The sequence below is a fragment of the Diadema setosum genome, chromosome 2 (genome assembly GCF_964275005.1).
Source record: "Diadema setosum chromosome 2, eeDiaSeto1, whole genome shotgun sequence".
In the NCBI taxonomy this organism is placed as follows: domain Eukaryota; kingdom Metazoa; phylum Echinodermata; class Echinoidea; order Diadematoida; family Diadematidae; genus Diadema; species Diadema setosum.
The window spans coordinates 37,756,443-37,781,566 of NC_092686.1; the positions used below are offsets into that span (position 1 = coordinate 37,756,443).

General features: G+C 39.9%; 1 protein-coding gene across 1 annotated transcript; it reads left to right on the plus strand.

The window, feature by feature from the left end:
• Positions 1-10,767: 10,767 nt before the first annotated feature.
• LOC140244804 (MTRF1L release factor glutamine methyltransferase-like) lies at positions 10,768-16,481 on the plus strand. The gene is made up of 8 exons (XM_072324421.1): positions 10,768-10,920; positions 11,684-11,775; positions 12,410-12,503; positions 13,447-13,560; positions 14,145-14,209; positions 14,864-15,025; positions 15,743-15,952; positions 16,448-16,481. Exons 1-8 carry the CDS (start codon positions 10,768-10,770, stop codon positions 16,479-16,481), a joined length of 924 nt encoding a protein of 307 aa, XP_072180522.1.
• Positions 16,482-25,124: the final 8,643 nt, after the last annotated feature.

The following is a 25,124-nucleotide window of genomic DNA, read 5'->3' on the forward strand; positions in this document are numbered from 1 at the left end:
TGAGGGTCAGTTACTGCCTCTCTGCTGGTTAGTTGAGAGTATAGACATTCTGTATGACTTTCTGCCATTTCAAATTACTTCAGAGGGATTCCTTCGCAGATAAGTCAGTCCTCACCCGCCGCCAAGAAACAAAAACTTGCAGGAAAACATCCATACACACACACAAACACGCACACACACAAACACACACACACACATACACACACTAGCACACACACACAGAAGACAAGCATGTTACTGTAATCACAGTAGTAGTAGTAGTACATGCACCGATATTCCATGGCAGGTCGGCATGCAAGTAGCAGGTAAGTGGCACGCGTCTAGCTGCAGGTAAAACGCAAGTACGGAACTCTTTAGCATCTTTGTCCACCACTGGCGTGGCCAGGGGGGGGGGGGGGGGCGATGGGGGCGGTCGCCCCCCCCCCCCCCTAAGATTTGGACCGAGGAGTTGGGAGGCGGAAAAAAAAAATGCGTGTATACTGTATGCATGCACATGAAGCGGGTCTCCTTTGCAACCTTTCATCAAATAAGATATATTTTTTGAATATTTCACTCAAAGTGTGCACCAGATCGTTGAATTTCAATTCAAAATATGCAAAATCTCTCGTGCTTGGGAGGGGGATACCCCCTCCCAAACCCTCCCCCTCTTTGCCGCTTTCCCTAGCTAAGTACACTTTTTAGATTTAAAAAAAAAATCTGAATAATTCTGAGTGCACAAGACTTTTCACTAATATTCCGAAAACTGAAGGTTCCCTCATGTATAAGGGGAATTTCCCCTTTTAATCGACCCTTTCCTCCCTCAGCCCCCCCCCCCCCATCATTTTTTTTTTTTTTTTGATTACCCAAATGTTGATTCCATCAAATATGCTTATTATGCGTATACGAGATATCTCAATTTCAGCCTTAAAAAGATACAAGCTCCATCGGAAGGGAAGAGTGGAGATAACACTCGCCAACGCCTTCTTCCTGTTCCCCCCCCCCCCCCCCACACACCATGCAAAGAAGTAGACTGTGGCTATACCAAGATCGCTTTATTTCAATTCTAAAAACGCAAAAGCTCCGCGAGCGGGAGGGGGAATCCCCCTTCCCCTAAGTTCTACCTCACTAGACTTTATACATACGCACAGATGGTGCACATTCGGAATAAGAGCTAAATTCCGTGATTTTAACACTTCGATGAAAAAGTGTTGCACCAAAAATTTGCACCAGATCGCTGAATTTCAGGTCTGAAAACGCAAAATCACCTTCGTGTGGGAGGGGATATGCCCCTATCTACACCCTCGTGTGCATGCTTTTTCTGTTTGATTGCTGAACAGACAGCGTTCATGATATTCAGTGTAAGAATTAATACAAGAAGACTAGTGTGTTTGAATTATACTGTTTTATAGGCAAATTGTTCAATAATAATCTACAATAAAATATACGGCAACCTTAAACAAGTGGGACTGTTTCAACTCGTTAAAACACGCAAAAACATGCATCAAATTGCACCATTTGCAACATCAAAATGCAAAAAGTTCTCACCGTAGGAGGGGGGACACCCCCTCCCACACCCTCCCCTACCCCCTCGCTCGCTCCGCTCGCTCGGGTTCAGTCGAGTTCGTGATATACAGTGAAAAGAATTAATACAAGAAGTGTATCTAAATTATACCATTTTATAGGCAAATTGTTCAATAATAATCTACACTAAAATATACTGCTACCTTAAACAAGTGGGACTGTTTCACGTCGATAAAACGCGCAAAAACATGCATCAAATTGCACCATTTGCAAAATCAAAATGCAAAAAGTTCTTACCGTGGGAGGGGGGACACCCCCTCCCACACCCTCCCCTCCCCCCTCGTTGGCTCCGCTCGCTCGGGTTCAGTCGCGTTCATGATATTCAGTGAAAAGAATTAATACAAGAAGTGTATTGGAATTATACCATTTTATAGGCAAATTGTTCAATAATAATCTACACTAAAATATACTGCAATCTAAAACAAGTGGGACTGTTTCACGTCGTTAAAACACGCAAAAACATGCATCAAATTGCACCATTTGCAAAACCAAAATGTAAAAACTTCTCACCGTGGGAGGGGGGAAACCCCCCTCCCACACCCTCCCCTACCCCCTCGCTCGCTCCGCTCGCTCGGGTTCAGTCGCGTTCATGATATTCAGTGAAAAGAATTAATACAAGAAGTGTATTGGAATTATACCATTTTATAGGCAAATTGTTCAATAATAATCTACACTAAAATATACTGCAATCTTAAACAAGTGGGACTATTTCACGTCGTTAAAACACGCAAATACATGCATCAAATTGCACCATTTGCAAAATCAAAATGTAAAAAGTTCTCACCGTGGGAGGGGGGTTTCCCCCTCACCCTCCCCTACCCCCTCGCTCGCTCCGCTCGCTCCGCTCGCTCGGGTTCAGTCGCGTTCATGATATTCAGTGAAAAGAATTAATACAAGAAGTGTATTTGAATTATACCATTTAATAGGCAAATTGTTCAATAATAATCTACACTAAAATATACTGCTACCTTAAACAAGAGGGACTGTTTCACGTCAATAAAACGCGCAAAAACATGCATCAAATTGCACCATTTGCAACATCAAAATGCAAAAAGTTCTTATCGTGGGAGGGGGGACACCCCCCTCCCACACCCTCCCCTCCCCCTCGCTCGCTCCGCTCGCTCGGGTTCAGTCGCGTTCATGATATAATACTGCAATCTTAAACAAGTGGGACTGTTTCACGTCGTTAAAACATGCATCAAATTGCACCATTTGCAAAATCAAAATGTAAAAAGTTCTCACCGTGGGAGGGGGGAAACCCCCCTCCCACACCCTCCCCTAACCCCTCGCTCGCTCCGATCGCTCGGGTTCAGTCGCGTTCATGATATTCAGTGAAAAGAATTAATACAAGAAGTGTATTGGAATTATACCATTTTATAGGCAAATTGTTCAATGATAATCTACTCTAAAATATACTGCAATCTTAAACAAGTGGGACTGTTTCACGTCGTTAAAACACGCAAATACATGCATCAAATTGCACCATTTGCAAAATCAAAATGTAAAAAGTTCTCACCGTGGGAGGGGGGAAACCCCCCTCCCACACCCTCCCCTACCCCCTCGCTCGCTCCGCTCGCTCGGGTTCAGTCGCGTTCATGATATTCAGTGAAAAGAATTAATACAAGAAGTGTATTGGAATTATACCATTTTATAGGCAAATTGTGCAATGATAATCTACTCTAAAATATACTGCAATCTTAAACAAGTGGGACTGTTTCACGTCGTTAAAACACGCAAATACATGCATCAAATTGCACCAATTGCAAAATCAAAATGTAAAAAGTTCTCACCGTGGGAGTGGGGAAACCCCCCTCCCACACCCTCCCCTACCCCCTCGCTCGCTCCGCTCGCTCGGGTTCAGTCGCGTTCATGATATTCAGTGAAAAGAATATTTGAATTATACCATTTTATAGGCAAATTGTTCAATAATAATCTACACTAAAATATACTGCTATCTTAAACAAGTGAGACTGTTTCACGTCGATAAAACGCGCAAAAACATGCATCAAATTGCACCATTTGCAACATCAAAATGCAAAAAGTTCTTATCGTGGGAGGGGGGACATCCCCCTCCCACACCCTCCCCTCCCCCCTCGCTCGCTCCGCTCGCTCGGGTTCAGTCGCGTTCATGATATTCAGTGAAAAGAATTAATACAAGAAGTGTATCTAAATTATACCCTTTTATAGGCAAATTGTTCAGTAATAATCTACATCAAAATAAACTGCTACCATAAACAAGTGGGACTGTTTCACGTCGATAAAACGCGCAAAAACATGCATCAAATTGCACCATTTACAACATCCAAATGCAAAAAAGTTCTTACCGTGGGAGGGGGCACACCCCCCTCCCACACCCTCCCCCCCCCCCCCCCCTCGCTCGCTCCGCTCGCTCGGGCTCGGTCGCTTCGCTCCCTCGCAGACTAACCGCCCCCCCCCCCCCCAAGATGAAATCCTGTCTACGCCGTTGTTGTCCACCCGCAGAAATTGTACTGCTCGTACTCGCAACAAGCCCGCGTAACTTGCCCGGAGGTGCAGCTGCCCGCCGAAAAGGTGTGACACGCAGCACACCGTAACACACAGACAGACACACGCACACACATCTCCCCCGCCGTCACGAACTCTCCATCATACTATATACCCACACACACGCACTCGTCTTCGTACACGTACACATAATTTTACAAGAAGTGCACTGCTATATCCTAGAGAAGTGAGTCTATTTGCTGATCAACGTATGGTTGAGGGGTCTAGATATCGCTCACGAAAATTTGTGATGCTCTTATAATAAAAATTATTCCACAATCATACCTGAATTTCTCAATAAATATCACGAAAATACAGAAAAATCACCTCCCAGAATCTCCTGATAATACGATGACGGAGTAGTGCGCTGTCGCCGTTTGTATGTCGGACTTAATTTTATGCGTTCAATAAACTCGGGGTATGTAAAGGTCGCACAGCTGCCCTATCTAGTTTCATGCGTGAAAGTGTCTGCCCCTCTCTGCGGTTGTAACGTGCTTCGGCTTTCGTAGAATATTATAAACGATCGATCGAACAAATTTCGAATTCTATCGGCTGCGATCATCTGAACGAGACAAGCGAGACGACACGTCTAGGCTACAACGTCCTTAACAGAGATTTTAAGCTAAGGTAGGTAACTTATAAGGTAAAAAAAAAAAAAAAATCATGAAGCGTTTTGTCCGACAAAGTTGTCGGACAAATTTGCTCTCAGCCAATCAGACTCAAGGATTTCAGTAGCTTGTAACAGTTTGTCAGAAAATATCCGACCAAAACACTTCATGAAATGCGGGGCAGATCTGTCCCAGAGATTCCTATGTTGCCAGTCAGAAAGCAGACGCACATCTGTTGAACCCACAAATGTAAAAACGCCCACAAAAATGTGAAAATACATCGCCCATAAATGTAAAAATCGCCCACAAATGTAAAAAAACACCACCCATAAATGTAAAAAATTTCAACCACAAATGTAAAAACGAACAGCGCCCACAAATGTAAAAAACGCCCACTAATGTAGTAGAAAATTCAAACATCAACCACAAATGTAAAAAAAAAAAAAAAAAATACATTTGTGGTTGACGTATTTCTACATAAGTGGGCGTTTATGTAGACCCTTATTTCGTGCGTCTTACCTGCTACTAGACGCGCGCTACTTAATTGCATGTATTCCGTGTAGTGTGACCTGTCGAAGCCGATCCGTTTTCAGTTACGAGCGACATACGGGGACTGGAGCTCTAAAACTAAGGCATTGTCACATCGTGTCTGGGGAGCCTGCGGGTTGACTTGCAGGGAGTTTGTTTGTTTGTTTGTTTGTTTGTTTGTTTGTTTGTTTGTTTTCCTCCGGAGCTCCCCGCAGTGGTGTTGGCCCGCACTAGTACCCGGAGATGCGCACGCAAGTCCAGTGTCGCTGTCATCTGCGTGCATGTTGAGGGTCAGTTACTGCCTCTCTGCTGGTTAGTTGAGAGTATAGACATTCTGTATAACTTTCTGCCATTTCAAATTACTTCAGAGGGATTCCTTCGCAGATAAGTCAGTCCTCACCCGCCGCCAAGAAACAAAAACTTGCAGGAAAACATCCATACACACACACAAACACGCACACACACACACACAAACAGACAGAAGACAAGCATGTTACTGTAATCACAGTAGAGTATAGTACATGCAACGTACGATACTCCATACACACGCACGCGCACACACAGAGAAGACAAGCATGTTACTGTAATCACAGTAGTAGTAGTAGTACATGCAACGATATTCCATGGCAGGTCGGCATGCAAGTAGCAGGTAAGTGGCACGCGTCTAGCTGCAGGTACTAGTAAAACGCAAGTACGGAACTCTTTAGCATCTTTGTCCTCACGCAGAAATTGTACTGCTCGTACTCGCAACAAGCCCGCGTAACTTGCCCGGAGGTGCAGCTGCCCGCCGGAAAGGTGTGACACGCAGCACACCGTAACACACAGACAAACACACGCACACACATTTCCCCCGCCGTCGCGAACTCTCCATCACTACTAGTACTATACCCACACACACGCACTCGTCTTCGTACACGTACACATAATTTTACAAGAAGTGCACTGCTATCCTAGAGAAGTGAGTCTATTTGCTGATCAACGTATGGTTGAGGGGTCTGCTTCGGCTTTCGTAGAATATTATAAACGATCGATCGAACAAATTACGAATTCTATCGGCTATACGATCATACAAACGAGACAAGCGAGACGAGTCCAGTGGCGTATCTGGGGGGGGGGGGGGAGGGGGCAAGGGGGGCACGTGCCCCGGGCGCCACTCCTTGGGGGCGCAAAAAACTCGCCCTGAAGGGGGAGGGAGAATGGTGGGGGGGGGGGGGCAGAAAACCAAATCACACAAGATAAAAACAAAACATGATGATGACGCGGACAAAATGACAATGTCTATTGTGTTCACACAAAAATTCCATATTCTGTTAGCTGAAATACAAAAAATTTCGGCTCGCTCGCTGCGCTCGCTCGCCAAAATTTATACAAAAAAGAAGGTAAGAACAAACGTGATAATGACAAAATGACAGTGTCTATTGTGTTCACACATGTCATTTTATAGTTAGCAGGCAAATGTTTCACGGAGCAGCGGCTGCAATTTCTTTCGTTCTGAAGCGATCGCCAATTGGATCAAAAGAGGGCGTCAACAGTTTCGAACATAATAAGGGGGGGCGCAAAAAACAACAACAACAAATCAAACAAGATAAGAACAAAACGTAATGATGACGCGGAAATATACGAATTTCGGCTCACTCGCTCGTACTAATTTAGAGTATTTTTTCAAGTCCTCAGTATGTTGGTATAAATCGTCATCTATAAGGCCGTCACTATCTTTCTGATTAGAATTGTAAGATTTAATAAGCAAAAAATGACAAGAGTTTCATGATTTGTAAGCTGAAATACAAATTCGGCTCGCTCGCTGCGCTCGCTCGCCAAAATTTGTATAAAAAAAGAGAAGAAGATAAGAACAAAATGTGACGATGACGCGGACAAAATGATAATGTCTATTGTGTTCACTCATGTCATTTTATATTTAGCAGGAAAAATGTTACACGGAGCAGCGACTGCAATTTCATTCGTTCTGAAGCGATCGGCGATTGGATCAAAAGAGGACGCCAACGGTTTCGAACATACGGGGGAGGGGGCGCAAAAAAAAATTAAAAAAAGATAAGAAAAAACCGTAATGATGACGCAGAAATATACAAATTTCGGATTACTCGCTCGTACTAATTTAGAGTATTTTTTCAAGTCCTCAGTTTGTTGGTATAAATCGTTATCTATAAGGTCGTCACTATAATTGTGAGATTTGATAAGCAAAAAAAATGACAAGAATTCCATGTTTTGTAAGCTGAAATACACAAATCACTGGGTATGCGCTCTCACTCGGCTTGCTGCAACTCGGAGAAATAAAGACGAAATAAAAACGGCTAGAAACTACACTACACCGATCCCAGCTTGGCATGAAAAGTTAGTTTGCAGGTAAAAACCCTTGTTTGTCGAAGAAAAAGTTTGTGTGCGCTAAGACGACTACACGCACCACTAGCACAGGCGCCTGTAGCAGTGCTAAAGGTGCGTGTAGTATAGTCTTAGTATGCGCAGACTCTTTTTCAAAGAATAAGGTCTTGTCGCAACTAAAGTGGCCTGTAAAATTTTGATACCACAATTTGGACTCACGTACTACCTAAGGGGTGTTCCAGAGGGTCCAACCGACCACCCTGCAGTCAAACCTTTTCTGCGGGGTGGGTTGAACGAAGTCATTTTTTTCTGGGTCCCTGCGCCTTGACTATAAGTAATAGGAGCTCTATTACTTGCGCTAAGCAACCCAGATGAAAAGAGAATAAAGTGAGAGGACCATTGTGGACATGATTGAACATACGGACATATTGAAGATACCAGGAACGATTTTGCTTCTAGATTTTGAAAAAGCATTTGATAGGGTTGAACATAATTTTTTATTTGAAATTCTTAAGAAATTTAACCTTGGAAACAACTTCATTCAGTGGATCAAAACTTTTTATAATGAGAGAAGTAGTTTTGTGGTGAATAATGGTTTTTTCACTGATCAAATTTCTTTATCTAGAGGTATTTTCCAAGGTTGTCCAATATCCCCACTACTTTTCATTTTAGCCATAGAAGTTCTGGGTATTGCTATTCGTAGCAGTGAACATATTAAAGGTATACCCATTGGGAATTATGAAAAAAAGTTGAGTATGTATGCAGATGATACAACAGTATTTTTGAATGGTGATGCAGAGTCTTTTCAAAATCTGTTTGAGTTGTTACACAAATTTGCAATATTCTCTGGATGTAAAATAAATCTATCAAAATCTGAAGCTATACACATTGGATCCTTAAAAGGGTCTACCTTTCATCCTCTTCAGTTGGAAGGTTTACAATGGAAGGAAAATTCATTTAAAGCATTGGGTGTTCTCTTTTCGCTGAATACGAAATCTTTGTATGAATTGAATTATGTACCCAAGTTAGTACAAATAGAACATACACTTAATTGTTGGAAGCAAAGAAATTTGTCATTATTAGGAAAGATAGCTGTGGTCAAAGCACTGCTCTTACCTCAGCTGACTTTTATGTTTACTGTGCTTTGTTTGAATATACCTCAGTCGTTCTTTAAACGACTGAATAGTATGCTCTTTAAATTTATATGGAAAGGGGGTAGAGATAGAGTGAAAAGAGAGTTAATATGTAATGATTATGATTCAGGGGTTTGCATATGATTGCTCCTTTGGTTTATGCACAGGCTCAGAAGATGACATGGGTTGCAAAATTCTTAGATCCTTATTATTCAAATACATGGAAAGATATTGAACAGATAATGCTATTGAATTTTCATGAACAAAGCTTAGTCTTGTGGAGAGCAAACGCCCCAGGTTGTGTTTTGAACAAGCTTAGGAATTCTCAATTAGTTGAAACCTTAAAAGTATGGTACATTTATAGAGAAGGTATTTTGAAAGACCTTGGCCTTTCAAATTTTCATTTACAGGACTATATATGGTGGAATAAGAAAGTTAGTTTGAAACATAGACCTTTTTTCTATTACCCTGACTGGTTTGAGAAAGGAATTCATTTTATTAATGATTTGCACATAGGGGGTCGTGTCAAAACCTTTGAAGAGCTAGTTCTGGAATTTGATATTGCAATTAAGGATAGGAGAAAATATAACTCTTTAGTGAATGGTATTTATCTTTCATGGTTTGATTCTTCCTTGGATACCGATGAAGATATGTTTGATAAAATAGTGTCAGAGCTGGTGAAAAAAAAAAGAAAATTTCTAAACATGCTTATCCGGTAATAAGAAATGTACATTGTGACTCCTCATGTGAGAAAAGAATAGGTAAATGGAAAGACCTCTTCTCCATTAATGATGAAACAGTTCAGTGGGATGTTATTCATATGAATAACTATAAATGTACTGTTGAAACACAACTTCGTTCCTTTTATTTTAAGGTTTTTCATGATGTTATTGGTTTAAATGCATTCTTATTTAAGATTAAAAGAATAGAACACCCAAACTGTATGTTTTGTAGTCAAGAACAGGAAACTGCTTTTCATCTATTTGTACACTGTCCTAAAACACTACCTTTATGGAAAAAATTATTTGATTTCATAGAGGAAAAGACCAAAAAGGTATATACCTTTTTGCCTTTTAATATGATGTTTGGTGTAAATAATGACGTAGAATTTTGTACATGTATAAATTTTTTATTTCTTTGTCTTAAGTTTTATATATATAGATGTAGATTTCAAGGTTCAACTTTGAATTTTGATGCATTTATGGCTTTAGTAAAGTATAAACAGAAAACTGAATATGCTATAGCACAAAAGAAAGGTAAATTACAATTTCATTTGAGGAAGTGGTCCATGCTTTTGTAATGGTTGATCCTCTATTTTCATATATCTCATAGACATCCATCTTCTTGTGTTATTCCATTATGGCAGATAGTTTAATGTGACTTGTTTACTGAACCCTTTTTAATGCTATAGGCTGGACATTTGTACATTGTTTTTATTGTGTGCTTTGTTTGTTTTATGGTTGCATAAAAAAATAAAAAGAGAGAAAAAAAAAAAGAATAAAGTGAGAGGAAGGTTTCATTGACGCCGGACCTGGGACCCCTTTTGAAAAGTACGGTAACAACAACGAAAGCCAAAAAAAAAAAAAATACAGAGACCCGCACGTAGATGGCGTCAATATTCGGTACATGTACGTACACGGGATTGTACGCCAGAAAATCTAACAACAACAACAACAAACAACGGCCCGACACGCACGTGTTATGTTACGCACGGTACATGGACGTCCTGCTGCTTCGTAACTTCTGCACTGACTCTGTATGGTCATGTCTGTGAATTTGAATGACTTTAAAAGCTTCAGACTGACAAGCCTTCAAGTATGAAGATTAGAGACGTAATTGGACTCTTTACCAGATCACACTGGGTTATTCACAGATCTCATCAGCCATCACGTAATGCTTCCTTCAGTTCTTATTTGTTCGGATCTTCCAGCCCTGCAGCAGCGACCTCATGCCCACAGTACCCCTGCCACCACGCTCTGGGTACAACTCTGGTAGCGGTAGGCCTATGTGCATCCACATCGCCAGTTACAAGCGTAGGCATCTCCCATTCCGGATTCCGGCAAGGTCTTACTATTGCGATGCATTTCCACCGCTATACTAGCTCGTTTCAATCGACGACGTCGGTATCTTCAGCGATAAAAGAGTTAACTTCAAAATTTGAAGAAAGGGCCATCCCAGAAGCAGACATTTCAGCTCAATATATTTTGGGCCACGTGTTAGGAATAAAACAGGTAGAAAAACTAACCTTAGTTACAATTGCAAAGCAACTTAACATTCCATTTCTAACATTAACAACAACGTTGGGGGGATGATGCCTACCGGTATGTGTTGGAGGGGGTGTCCCCCAGCAGACCAGGAGTGTTCACATTTTTAGAATTGAAATTCAATGATCTAGTACACACTTGTGCAAATATAGAAATATTCCATGAAATTTTCAATGGGATCTCTTACTCTCTTGCATGTGATGTGTGCGTCTTGTTTGTCTATCTATCATCTGCTAGGGTGGATCTACCTTTTTGTCGGGGGGGGGGGGGGAGGGAGTTGACGCAGAGAGGGTTGACGCAATGACATTATGGTTCATGACGAGCAAAAAAAAAAAAGATCTTCAAATTGCCACTTCTCCGTAAATCTCATGTCAAGCAAAAAGAAAAAGAAAAAAACTTGGTACTATTGAAGACACATTCAAAGTCTCCAGTGACATTATTTTTGCTGTCTTTGACTCGTAGTAATAATATATTCTATGAAAAGTGTGATTGAACAGTACGAGGTAACTAAAAATAAAGTCAAGGACAAACAATGTCTACTACATCATGGTGTGATTAAATAGACATACATCTATAGGGATAGGTTACCTAATCTGCTCAGTGTACGGCTAGTCGGGTAAAATTCTATTTGCTATTTTCATCGTGTTTGTAAGATCCTCTGAAAATCTTTCTGCCGAATGAAATAAAGATTTCAATTATGTGTCCATAATTCATCTCTCCTTATCAACAGTTGTCTGACTTTGAGAGAGTTGATCATACAAGGCACCTTTCTACGGTGGAGATTGAAAAACTGTCTGAAATGACTGAACAAAAACTCGCCAGGTAAGTCCAAAAATACTTGAGCTTCAGTCTCCCAGTATCAAGTGTTAAAAGGTTGAGTCATTTTGCAGAGGGAACAGTCTTTATGAATATCAGTGATTGAATGGGTCTATCATATCACAAGAGTGTTCTCTGTTATTACTAATATAGGCAATTTTTAGATCAGTGTGGAAGAATACCTATAATGTAGTAGTGCATTAATCTAATTATTTCACAAAAGCAGTACAAGTATCACATCATAAAACAACACTCGTATAACTTCTGTTGCCAGGCAAAGAAACACCAATCAAATTAATGCTGGTGTAATAAAGTAAAAATTTCATTTACAGGTAACTTAAATTCAATTGTGATTCCCCTCTAACTGGCCATGATGCCTCCTTCCAACATCTTAGAGTCAAGGTCGGACTGGTCATGATCAAAATCAAATGGAATTATAGAGGCATGCAAAGAGTATTCTGTCTGCATTCCAAATGTGTGGCAAAAAAAAAAATAATAAAACAAAACAAATCATAAGATACAATAAGTAAAATGCTTATTTTTTGTGTGAATGATAGCAGTAAATTCTAAAGAGTTTTACAGAAGGTGATGTGTAAGTTTTCATTTTACATTAACCACAAGTATTGTTTCATGCTACTAGGATGCCACTGCAATACATCCTCGGTGAGTGGGAGTTCCGGGACATCAGCCTGAAGATGAGACAGCCAGTCTTCATTCCTAGACCAGAGACTGAGGTCAGTCAGAGCTTGGAACCTAAGATTGTTATTTTTAGTTCAATCTCAAGAAGAAGAAAAAAATACCTCCGATTTGTTGGTGAATTGTACGGGTAATTAAGGTGAATCTTCACCAGTGAGAAATTATATCTGCAGAACATTAATGCCAGAACTTGTTTCAGTAACATTGTATGAATATTCCACTGGATTGAAAAGATTATGACTACCGGTATACAATACCTTTACTGTGATTCTCAAGGAAAGTTGACCTCACTACCTCAGAGGTGACATGTTCTTTTGTATAGAGAGTTGTATAAAAAGTTGCAAAAAAAAAACCCAGGCCATTAAAACTTTTAATGTAACAACACATAATGAGCAAACGATGACTGTTTAAATAGTACTGGTATTGAAATCCTACAACATATTTAAAGCATCCTGTGGGAACTGTTTTGTCTGCTGTAGAACAGTGACTGCTATTGCCCATTTCTATTAGTGTGGATACACTAAAAGGACCTTTAGTTGAAATTGATTATCTATGATTTTTATGAAGCATATATGTTGTCCTTTTTTTTTTTCTTGTTGATGTTGTGTAAAAATTTTCCTGGCATATCTTCAGCAGAATCCTTTGGAAACTTTTCCGAAAAAAAGAAGATGAGCTAAGTGACATATCATGTTGGAAATCAATACAAGGAGTTTTCTACAACTTGTACCCTCAATAGTGAATACATAGTCAAGTGACTATTAAAGACAGCTCTGTTATAGTCCAGTGTTCAATGCACTTTAATATTATTGACTGCCATGCACATATTTAAACAATTCATTGACCTTTCTAGTGTCTCTCATATCTTCATCTTGAACTGTAGAATCCCCCCCCCCCCCCCCCACAGCTTCTCGTCAAGAGTAACTTTTTACCTGTGGTAACTCTTCCCATCACTTAGTTATAAATGCTTTTGCTCATTCTCAGATGCTGATTGATCTGGTTGCGAGTCACTATGACAGCACCCGGAAGCTCAAGGTCCTAGAAGTTGGCTGTGGGTCTGGTGCTATTAGCATAGCCATCCTAAAGGAATTTGAAAAGGTAAAGTACCCGTGCAAGCTATTCCTGAATCATTGTGTCCTATGTTTGTAATGAATCATCTGAATCTTTAATTTACTCCTTTCTTTTATTATCAATAAATTGGTTTTAAAAATCTTTGGTCATCCATTTTTACCCCTGGATTTTGTTTTTATTTTTTGTTTTTTGTCTTTACTTTTTTCCCCCAAGACAGTCTCTGAAAGTGGTACTCTCAAAGCCTTTAGACCAAACATGTTATGTCCAGAAATTGAATGGAAAACACTGATATATCCATTTGATCAGTTAGAGATATATGAAATTAGATCTACTGAAAAGCAAAAAAAAAAAGTAATGAAATTAAATGTAGGATTTTGATTATATCTTCAAATGTATCTCATGTTCAGAAATGAGTGCAGTGTCATGTAATTTATTTTTTTTTTTTTAATTGAAGATGACTGTCAAAAAAAGACAAATGAAAATTGCATATATTGGTTTTTGCAGTCAAAGTTTTCATATACTCTAGGTTTGTTTGCTTTGGTTTATAAGGTCTTGTGTAGTGTTCTGTGCATCATATAAAGTCTTTACACTCTTGATGTTGTTTATGACAGGCACACGTGACTGCAATAGATGCTTCCCTGGATGCTGTACAGCTTACAAGGGAGAATGCGGAAATGTGAGTTGAAAGCAACTTTTATCTTTGGCCCAAAACTACCTTTCTTAATTTGTCATAGCAGTGATAGGAAAATACAAGTAATGGAGGTTACTTTTCATGGTTTACATGTTGTTTCCCCTCTTTTTCAAACGAGTGGTATATGGAACAACCATGATAAAGATTTTAAAGTAATTAGAACAAGAAAGAATCAGTCAAAAGCATATCATGTGCATGTAAGTTATGCAAGCATAGTAAAGTAAATGGCAGATTATAGATCACAGATGTCAGTTTTTAAAAAATTAGGAAACACAGTTGTGTGTTAATTTTGGGATGAGAATACTTGGGATGTCCAAATTGTTGGTAATGAGGTCATGTTTGTTTGATTTTATCCCACTTCTAAAAAAACTCTGGGGTTAAATATCAATGAAATCTTACAACAGAATCTGCCAAGGAACAATCCTGATATGGAAGTCTTTTAAATAATATGTTTATGAACAGCCAACTGCTTCAAATATGCAGTGTTTGGAGCTTCAGCATGATTTTAGTGAGGTAAAACTATTGAGTAATTTTAGGTTTGCCAGTGACAGCCTCTGTAGCAGATAGTTGTTGAGGCTCTAGTCTTGTAGTCAAGTGATTTGTCATTTCCATTGCAATCCCTCTATTCCTTCCGTCAAGGTTGGGTGTAGCAGAGCGCCTACATGTTCATCACTACTCTCTGACAGAGGAAATGGTTCCTGTCAGCCTCATCGGAGAAAGACCAAGATTTGATGCCATTGTCAGTAACCCTCCATATATCTTTTCTGGTGATATGGATGACCTGGAACAAGAAATTCTAAGGTAGACACCAAAAAGGTCACGTATGAAAGAGTTTCATTATTCAATCAGAAATGAAAAGCAGTCATAACACTCAAATTTTCTCACTTTCAATGAAAAAACTCATTGGGAGAAAAAAGAACTTCAAAGGAAGTGTATCTTTTACAGTTTATAACATGCTGTAATACCTCTGTTAAGAAAAAAAAAACCAAATTATTGCTGCATAATTCTCATCTTTCCCTTTAGCCTTTAAGGCAGGTTTTGTGTGTGTTTTTGTTTTTGTTTTAAGCAACTCATGTCTATCTCATGCACAGGGTAAACTTTGCACAGAGGCAATGTGAAGTTGATCATGAAGTCATCATGGACAAAATTCACTCTGTAGTGATATTACAGCATGAACATTTAGGAGGATATCTTCGCTTTGTTTCAGATTTTGTTTAAATACCAAGAATTGCTGTCATGTAGGTGTAGAAAATGATACACTTGTGGTGGATTTTCAGACCCCCCCCCCCATTCCATGTGCCCCCCCCCCCAACCCATGCGCCCACATGACCAGAAAATTAGAAGTTAGCTTTACTTGATTAATGATATAACTGTTAATAGAATTGTGTTTGTGAGATGAAAGTCATGCACACTTTCCAGTCAAACTCACAATATGTTAGAGGATGACATGCCTCAGTTTAGGGAACCGAACAGTTTTGTTTTCACATTTGACATCATCACTTATCCTTGCTCATTTAGATATGAAGATTTCAATGCTTTGGAGGCTGGACCAGAGGGGATGTCAGTCATCACCACCATCCTCCAGCAAGCCAAGCATCTCCTGACACCAGGAGGAGTTATTTGGTTGGAGACGGATACTAGGCATCATCGGATGATCGAGGATTTGCTGGAGAAGAGGGCGGACTTTGGTGTCATATTTCGAGAGAGCTTCTTGGACTTCACGGACAGGTGAGCATGATTCCAGTAGAAATGAATCGGAATATTCAAGCACTAATAGCGATGAATGAGTTAAATGTTGAAGCAAAACTTTTCTTGGACATACATTATCAGTATGCAGCAACATGCAGGCTTTCCCACTATTGATAGGAGCCCCTTTTTCATAGGCCACCTCTTAAAATGCTGTAGAAAATTACCATACTTTATCAGAAGGTATTAGATACAAGTAATCCTGCGATGCAACGCAGAGTAAGCCTTAGATTCAAACACCTGAGCACTCTGAATGAATTCCTGTTTCCACGTTTTATTCTCTCATACAAGTACAGACCCATGCTAAAACGATGTCTGGTATCAAAATCAAGTCGGTGGTCATACCAGAGACACTTTTGTTTGTTTTTTTCATATACTCACTAAATTATTATTGATGAATATTAAATTGAACAAAATTAATGATTGAAGTGATTACCGGTTTATCTGATATCATCATTTTTCTTCTCTCTTGTTTAGGCCCAGATTTTGCCAGTTGGAATATGCTCCTTGAAGAATCAACTTCAGCCATCAGTGATAACTACCTCAAGTGCACACAAAGCACAGAAAGTCCTTCATGGCATGATGGCGTCTTTGTGCTGCGAGAGAGAAGGTCCCTAAGCACACTGGACACAGTGATGACCCAAGGCACTTTCAGATGTTGGTCAAGCACTTGCCACAAAGATCCGGACAGATTAAGTGTGTGTTTTGTTGCATATGTGTTTGTGTGTGTATGCGAGTGTGACTCATGGTCTTTGGATCAGATTTTCAAATCCTGCCACAACTCTTTGAGTTTGTTTGTAACAGACTTCCCAAGGTCTTCTGTCTAAGAGAGCCCCAAAGCCCTTAATGCAACCCTCCAAGCATGACTGGAACTGACTGAAAGTGAGATACCAACCATTTCAGTGGTCCATCATATCTGACTGTAGATCCAGTGATGTGTAGTGTTAATGTTACTACCTGAGGGTAAGGGTGTCGATAGCGCAGCTGTGTTATCACACTAAGTGTCAGTTTCCATACAGCTACTGCTAGAAGATGTTTGACTATTACATACTCTCAGAGATCAGAGATGATCTGTCCCAAGGATTCTAACAAAGTGGAGGATTATCTTGAGGGCTTATTATTTAATAGTCCACAGAAAGTATGGCATTTTCAAAGTCTGTGGTAAACTCCTATGTTTTATACATCAAACCACAGCACAACTTGACTTAAGTGGGCAACAAAACACATTTCCTATGTGGACATTGTGTAGAGAGCACCCTCAAGTCCATTCTTTATCTGAGATACTGTTTTCCATCACAGCCACCCACCCGACTTCCAGGAAATGAACTCGCTGTTACTACTGTTACATCTTTCTACAGCCTGTTAAGCATTCTCATTTTCACTTCCTCCCCTGCTTGCAGCAGTTGGAGCTCATTTTTTCCACTGTAAAGATACTTTTTTTTTTCTGTGTTGGTTGTTTCACTTCCAACCTCTCTTTGACATCCCTCCCCCACAACTAGCAGGAGCATCTTGTTAGATGTTGAAAGAGTAGTTCTTGTCCTTCCATGCAGGAGCAGTTGTGCTGGGCTGACATTTAGCCCATCAATTGGTTTGTAATGTTTGCCCAAAAATTGATATATCCAATCACTCTTTGCTCTTTTTAATGATATATTTTTTTCACTTCACAACTCGGTCTGTCTCATATGGAGGCATGAGTTAAAATGTCACTCCTGACACCACGTAAGGCAAAAAAAAGAAAAAAAGGAAAAAAAAATGTTTGCCCTTAATAGCCAAAACCCGAGAGGGTCAGTAGGTGTGTTTTTTTTAAATACCCTTTTTACCCATGCGATTTTGTAACTTAAAGGCAGGACATCTCATCTCTTAATAAACTCATCCAACAGCACAATATTCACTCAGGCCTTTAATTAGGCTACACACAAGCACCATAAAGAACACAAAGACTAGAAGACAAGACAAATTTTGGTCTCTATGGTACTTTAATTCAATTTACTTTCTTAAATGATGTTTTCTTCTAGCTTACACCAGTGTATTTAATAAATCGAAAGACAACTATAGTCATGAAAAAGTAAGTAAAGGAGGGATCTGTATTTTTGTAAACTTCAATTCTGAAAATGCAAATATAAAAGTTTAAGTTTCTACCAACCTTAAATTGTAGTGGGCAAGCTTTCGTCCTACTCCTGAGGACTTTCTCAAGCCTTATGCAGTGAAGTGTTGTCTTGCTGCCGTTGCCTGTCTTTGTTTATCACTGGACCATAGATGGATGAGAGGGTATAGCCAGAGTCTCTCTTGAGTCATCCCCAACCGATGAAAGTTTTCAGTATTATCTGAAAATGCATGTCATCGCTGGGGTGACAGAACCTTGTATTTCCATTTCTTGTATCAAAAAATGAGGTTTTATGTATCTCATAGCTGGGAACGTTTAACCCAGCGTTTTAGGCTGATATACATACCCGCACCATGTAAGCCCCATCTGCTTCGGCGTTGCATTGAAGAAAGTCCAGACCTTTCTTTTCCATCAAATTTATAACCCGATTGTACAGTAGACCTCTATTGTTTAATACCGGGTTCACATCTTTTTCTTTTGGGTAGTGTCTCCTGTTTGGTGGACTGCATTAGCACCTCCAGTGCATTTGCAGCATGATTCATTTCTGGCAATTCTTCCAGTTCAAGTTCAACTTTGAACAGAATATGGCGCAGATTTGATATGCTCAACACTCCAAGCAATTCGTTCAAACTAACGTCTTGCTGGGACCCGGTGGGCGAAGCAGAAGCACTAACTGACAAACACTTGTAATGGTCTTCTTTGTTGAATTTAGCGAATACAATGTAGCTCCAAAAAAGTACCTTCTAGTAAAATGCTGGCAACCAAACTGCACAGTTTTGCTGCCATGACAGCTGGTTATGGATACTGCAAAAGTAGCCATCTTGGCAGTCGCGCTGCGCTGCCGTGGTAGCTAGCAATGCGCATGCATGCATTGAGTGGATTTTATGCACGTGTGTGCACGCACATGAGCCAAAAAGCTGGCTAGCATGCAGTGCATGCTAAACACAGCTTGCGGCCCCGTGCAGCCTTAATATGCTTGTACAACACGATATATGACGGGTCGATGTGATAGAAAAAATATAACTTTTTTCATTCTTTCGTCAGCTTAAAAAGGAGATTATGGGTTTAAAACCATCACAAATTTGTAGAAGATGAAATTTATGGGGAAAAAATTATAACTTGAAAGAGTAAAAAAATACCCAAGATTTCTGTGATTTTTGGTCGGTCGCGAAGGGCAAACAAACTTTTTCTGTTTTTCGTTTTTTGCCTGATCTGAGTAGTGTGACTGAATAGAAGGGTAGGGCCCAGTGTAGTGGCTACTGTGTTTGTTTGTGTGTGAGTGAAGCATCACACCAGTACATGCAATACAATGCCTCCAACAAGATATCCCTCTTCCACAGGATACCTACATGCCCAAAAATTGATATATCCAATCACTCTTTGCTCTTTTTAATGATATATTTTTTTCACTTCACAACTCGGTCTGTCTCATATGGAGGCATGAGTTAAAATGTCACTCCTGACACCACGTAAGGCAAAAAAAAGAAAAAAAGGAAAAAAAAATGTTTGCCCTTGATAGCCAAAACCCGAGAGGGTCAGTAGGTGTGTTTTTTTTAAATACCCTTTTTACCCATGCGATTTTGTAACTTAAAGGCAGGACATCTCATCTCTTAATAAACTCATCCAACAGCACAATATTCACTCAGGCCTTTAATTAGGCTACACACAAGCACCATAAAGAACACAAAGACTAGAAGACAAGACAAATTTTGGTCTCTATGGTACTTTAATTCAATTTACTTTCTTAAATGATGTTTTCTTCTAGCTTACACCAGTGTATTTAATAAATCGAAAGACAACTATAGTCATGAAAAAGTAAGTAAAGGAGGGATCTGTATTTTTGTAAACTTCAATTCTGAAAATGCAAATATAAAAGTTTAAGTTTCTACCAACCTTAAATTGTAGTGGGCAAGCTTTCGTCCTACTCCTGAGGACTTTCTCAAGCCTTATGCAGTGAAGTGTTGTCTTGCTGCCGTTGCCTGTCTTTGTTTATCACTGGACCATAGATGGATGAGAGGGTATAGCCAGAGTCTCTCTTGAGTCATCCCCAACCGATGAAAGTTTTCAGTATTATCTGAAAATGCATGTCATCGCTGGGGTGACAGAACCTTGTATTTCCATTTCTTGTATCAAAAAATGAGGTTTTATGTATCTCATAGCTGGGAACGTTTAACCCAGCGTTTTAGGCTGATATACATACCCGCACCATGTAAGCCCCATCTGCTTCGGCGTTGCATTGAAGAAAGTCCAGACCTTTCTTTTCCATCAAATTTATAACCCGATTGTACAGTAGACCTCTATTGTTTAATACCGGGTTCACATCTTTTTCTTTTGGGTAGTGTCTCCTGTTTGGTGGACTGCATTAGCACCTCCAGTGCATTTGCAGCATGATTCATTTCTGGCAATTCTTCCAGTTCAAGTTCAACTTTGAACAGAATATGGCGCAGATTTGATATGCTCAACACTCCAAGCAATTCGTTCAAACTAACGTCTTGCTGGGACCCGGTGGGCGAAGCAGAAGCACTAACTGACAAACACTTGTAATGGTCTTCTTTGTTGAATTTAGCGAATACAATGTAGCTCCAAAAAAGTACCTTCTAGTAAAATGCTGGCAACCAAACTGCACAGTTTTGCTGCCATGACAGCTGGTTATGGATACTGCAAAAGTAGCCATCTTGGCAGTCGCGCTGCGCTGCCGTGGTAGCTAGCAATGCGCATGCATGCATTGAGTGGATTTTATGCACGTGTGTGCACGCACATGAGCCAAAAAGCTGGCTAGCATGCAGTGCATGCTAAACACAGCTTGCGGCCCCGTGCAGCCTTAATATGCTTGTACAACACGATATATGACGGGTCGATGTGATAGAAAAAATATAACTTTTTTCATTCTTTCGTCAGCTTAAAAAGGAGATTATGGGTTTAAAACCATCACAAATTTGTAGAAGATGAAATTTATGGGGAAAAAATTATAACTTGAAAGAGTAAAAAAATACCCAAGATTTCTGTGATTTTTGGTCGGTCGCGAAGGGCAAACAAACTTTTTCTGTTTTTCGTTTTTTGCCTGATCTGAGTAGTGTGACTGAATAGAAGGGTAGGGCCCAGTGTAGTGGCTACTGTGTTTGTTTGTGTGTGAGTGAAGCATCACACCAGTACATGCAATACAATGCCTCCAACAAGATATCCCTCTTCCACAGGATACCTACATGCCCAAAAATTGATATATCCAATCACTCTTTGCTCTTTTTAATGATATATTTTTTTCACTTCACAACTCGGTCTGTCTCATATGGAGGCATGAGTTAAAATGTCACTCCTGACACCACGTAAGGCAAAAAAAAGAAAAAAAGGAAAAAAAAATGTTTGCCCTTGATAGCCAAAACCCGAGAGGGTCAGTAGGTGTGTTTTTTTTAAATACCCTTTTTACCCATGCGATTTTGTAACTTAAAGGCAGGACATCTCATCTCTTAATAAACTCATCCAACAGCACAATATTCACTCAGGCCTTTAATTAGGCTACACACAAGCACCATAAAGAACACAAAGACTAGAAGACAAGACAAATTTTGGTCTCTATGGTACTTTAATTCAATTTACTTTCTTAAATGATGTTTTCTTCTAGCTTACACCAGTGTATTTAATAAATCAAAAGACAACTATAGTCATGAAAAAGTAAGTAAAGGAGGGATCTGTATTTTTGTAAACTTCAATTCTGAAAATGCAAATATAAAAGTTTAAGTTTTTACCAACCTTAAATTGTAGTGGGCAAGCTTTCGTCCTACTCCTGAGGACTTTCTCAAGCCTTATGCAGTGAAGTGTTGTCTTGCTGCCGTTGCCTGTCTTTGTTTATCACTGGACCATAGATGGATGAGAGGGTATAGCCAGAGTCTCTCTTGAGTCATCCCCAACCGATGAAAGTTTTCAGTATTATCTGAAAATGCATGTCATCGCTGGGGTGACAGAACCTTGTATTTCCATTTCTTGTATCAAAAAATGAGGTTTTATGTATCTCATAGCTGGGAACGTTTAACCCAGCGTTTTAGGCTGATATACATACCCGCACCATGTAAGCCCCATCTGCTTCGGCGTTGCATTGAAGAAAGTCCAGACCTTTCTTTTCCATCAAATTTATAACCCGATTGTACAGTAGACCTCTATTGTTTAATACCGGGTTCACATCTTTTTCTTTTGGGTAGTGTCTCCTGTTTGGTGGACTGCATTAGCACCTCCAGTGCATTTGCAGCATGATTCATTTCTGGCAATTCTTCCAGTTCAAGTTCAACTTTGAACAGAATATGGCGCAGATTTGATATGCTCAACACTCCAAGCAATTCGTTCAAACTAACGTCTTGCTGGGACCCGGTGGGCGAAGCAGAAGCACTAACTGACAAACACTTGTAATGGTCTTCTTTGTTGAATTTAGCGAATACAATGTAGCTCCAAAAAAGTACCTTCTAGTAAAATGCTGGCAACCAAACTGCACAGTTTTGCTGCCATGACAGCTGGTTATGGATACTGCAAAAGTAGCCATCTTGGCAGTCGCGCTGCGCTGCCGTGGTAGCTAGCAATGCGCATGCATGCATTGAGTGGATTTTATGCACGTGTGTGCACGCACATGAGCCAAAAAGCTGGCTAGCATGCAGTGCATGCTAAACACAGCTTGCGGCCCCGTGCAGCCTTAATATGCTTGTACAACACGATATATGACGGGTCGATGTGATAGAAAAAATATAACTTTTTTCATTCTTTCGTCAGCTTAAAAAGGAGATTATGGGTTTAAAACCATCACAAATTTGTAGAAGATGAAATTTATGGGGAAAAAATTATAACTTGAAAGAGTAAAAAAATACCCAAGATTTCTGTGATTTTTGGTCGGTCGCGAAGGGCAAACAAACTTTTTCTGTTTTTCGTTTTTTGCCTGATCTGAGTAGTGTGACTGAATAGAAGGGTAGGGCCCAGTGTAGTGGCTACTGTGTTTGTTTGTGTGTGAGTGAAGCATCACACCAGTACATGCAATACAATGCCTCCAACAAGATATCCCTCTTCCACAGGATACCTACATGCCCAAAAATTGATATATCCAATCACTCTTTGCTCTTTTTAATGATATATTTTTTTCACTTCACAACTCGGTCTGTCTCATATGGAGGCATGAGTTAAAATGTCACTCCTGACACCACGTAAGGCAAAAAAAAGAAAAAAAGGAAAAAAAAATGTTTGCCCTTGATAGCCAAAACCCGAGAGGGTCAGTAGGTGTGTTTTTTTTAAATACCCTTTTTACCCATGCGATTTTGTAACTTAAAGGCAGGACATCTCATCTCTTAATAAACTCATCCAACAGCACAATATTCACTCAGGCCTTTAATTAGGCTACACACAAGCACCATAAAGAACACAAAGACTAGAAGACAAGACAAATTTTGGTCTCTATGGTACTTTAATTCAATTTACTTTCTTAAATGATGTTTTCTTCTAGCTTACACCAGTGTATTTAATAAATCAAAAGACAACTATAGTCATGAAAAAGTAAGTAAAGGAGGGATCTGTATTTTTGTAAACTTCAATTCTGAAAATGCAAATATAAAAGTTTAAGTTTCTACCAACCTTAAATTGTAGTGGGCAAGCTTTCGTCCTACTCCTGAGGACTTTCTCAAGCCTTATGCAGTGAAGTGTTGTCTTGCTGCCGTTGCCTGTCTTTGTTTATCACTGGACCATAGATGGATGAGAGGGTATAGCCAGAGTCTCTCTTGAGTCATCCCCAACCGATGAAAGTTTTCAGTATTATCTGAAAATGCATGTCATCGCTGGGGTGACAGAACCTTGTATTTCCATTTCTTGTATCAAAAAATGAGGTTTTATGTATCTCATAGCTGGGAACGTTTAACCCAGCGTTTTAGGCTGATATACATACCCGCACCATGTAAGCCCCATCTGCTTCGGCGTTGCATTGAAGAAAGTCCAGACCTTTCTTTTCCATCAAATTTATAACCCGATTGTACAGTAGACCTCTATTGTTTAATACCGGGTTCACATCTTTTTCTTTTGGGTAGTGTCTCCTGTTTGGTGGACTGCATTAGCACCTCCAGTGCATTTGCAGCATGATTCATTTCTGGCAATTCTTCCAGTTCAAGTTCAACTTTGAACAGAATATGGCGCAGATTTGATATGCTCAACACTCCAAGCAATTCGTTCAAACTAACGTCTTGCTGGGACCCGGTGGGCGAAGCAGAAGCACTAACTGACAAACACTTGTAATGGTCTTCTTTGTTGAATTTAGCGAATACAATGTAGCTCCAAAAAAGTACCTTCTAGTAAAATGCTGGCAACCAAACTGCACAGTTTTGCTGCCATGACAGCTGGTTATGGATACTGCAAAAGTAGCCATCTTGGCAGTCGCGCTGCGCTGCCGTGGTAGCTAGCAATGCGCATGCATGCATTGAGTGGATTTTATGCACGTGTGTGCACGCACATGAGCCAAAAAGCTGGCTAGCATGCAGTGCATGCTAAACACAGCTTGCGGCCCCGTGCAGCCTTAATATGCTTGTACAACACGATATATGACGGGTCGATGTGATAGAAAAAATATAACTTTTTTCATTCTTTCGTCAGCTTAAAAAGGAGATTATGGGTTTAAAACCATCACAAATTTGTAGAAGATGAAATTTATGGGGAAAAAATTATAACTTGAAAGAGTAAAAAAATACCCAAGATTTCTGTGATTTTTGGTCGGTCGCGAAGGGCAAACAAACTTTTTCTGTTTTTCGTTTTTTGCCTGATCTGAGTAGTGTGACTGAATAGAAGGGTAGGGCCCAGTGTAGTGGCTACTGTGTTTGTTTGTGTGTGAGTGAAGCATCACACCAGTACATGCAATACAATGCCTCCAACAAGATATCCCTCTTCCACAGGATACCTACATACATCTCTGGGGCATCTTCTGTCTTTATTGAATATGAGGACATAAATGGTACCCTGGGGTACCAAATAAGGATCAGCCATTTTGTTGAATTATCTATTTATTTTTGTAAGGTTTACCCTGGGTTGCCAAAAAGTGGG

Bases quoted from the DNA above. Each gene is read 5' to 3' on its own strand.
- LOC140244804 (XM_072324421.1), top strand. From the start codon at position 10,768: ATGCATTTCCACCGCTATACTAGCTCGTTTCAATCGACGACGTCGGTA. The intron at 13,561-14,144 runs GTAAAGTACCCG...TGTTTATGACAG, and splicing joins TCCTAAAGGAATTTGAAAAG to GCACACGTGACTGCAATAGA. The intron at 14,210-14,863 runs GTGAGTTGAAAG...CCTTCCGTCAAG, and splicing joins ACAAGGGAGAATGCGGAAAT to GTTGGGTGTAGCAGAGCGCC.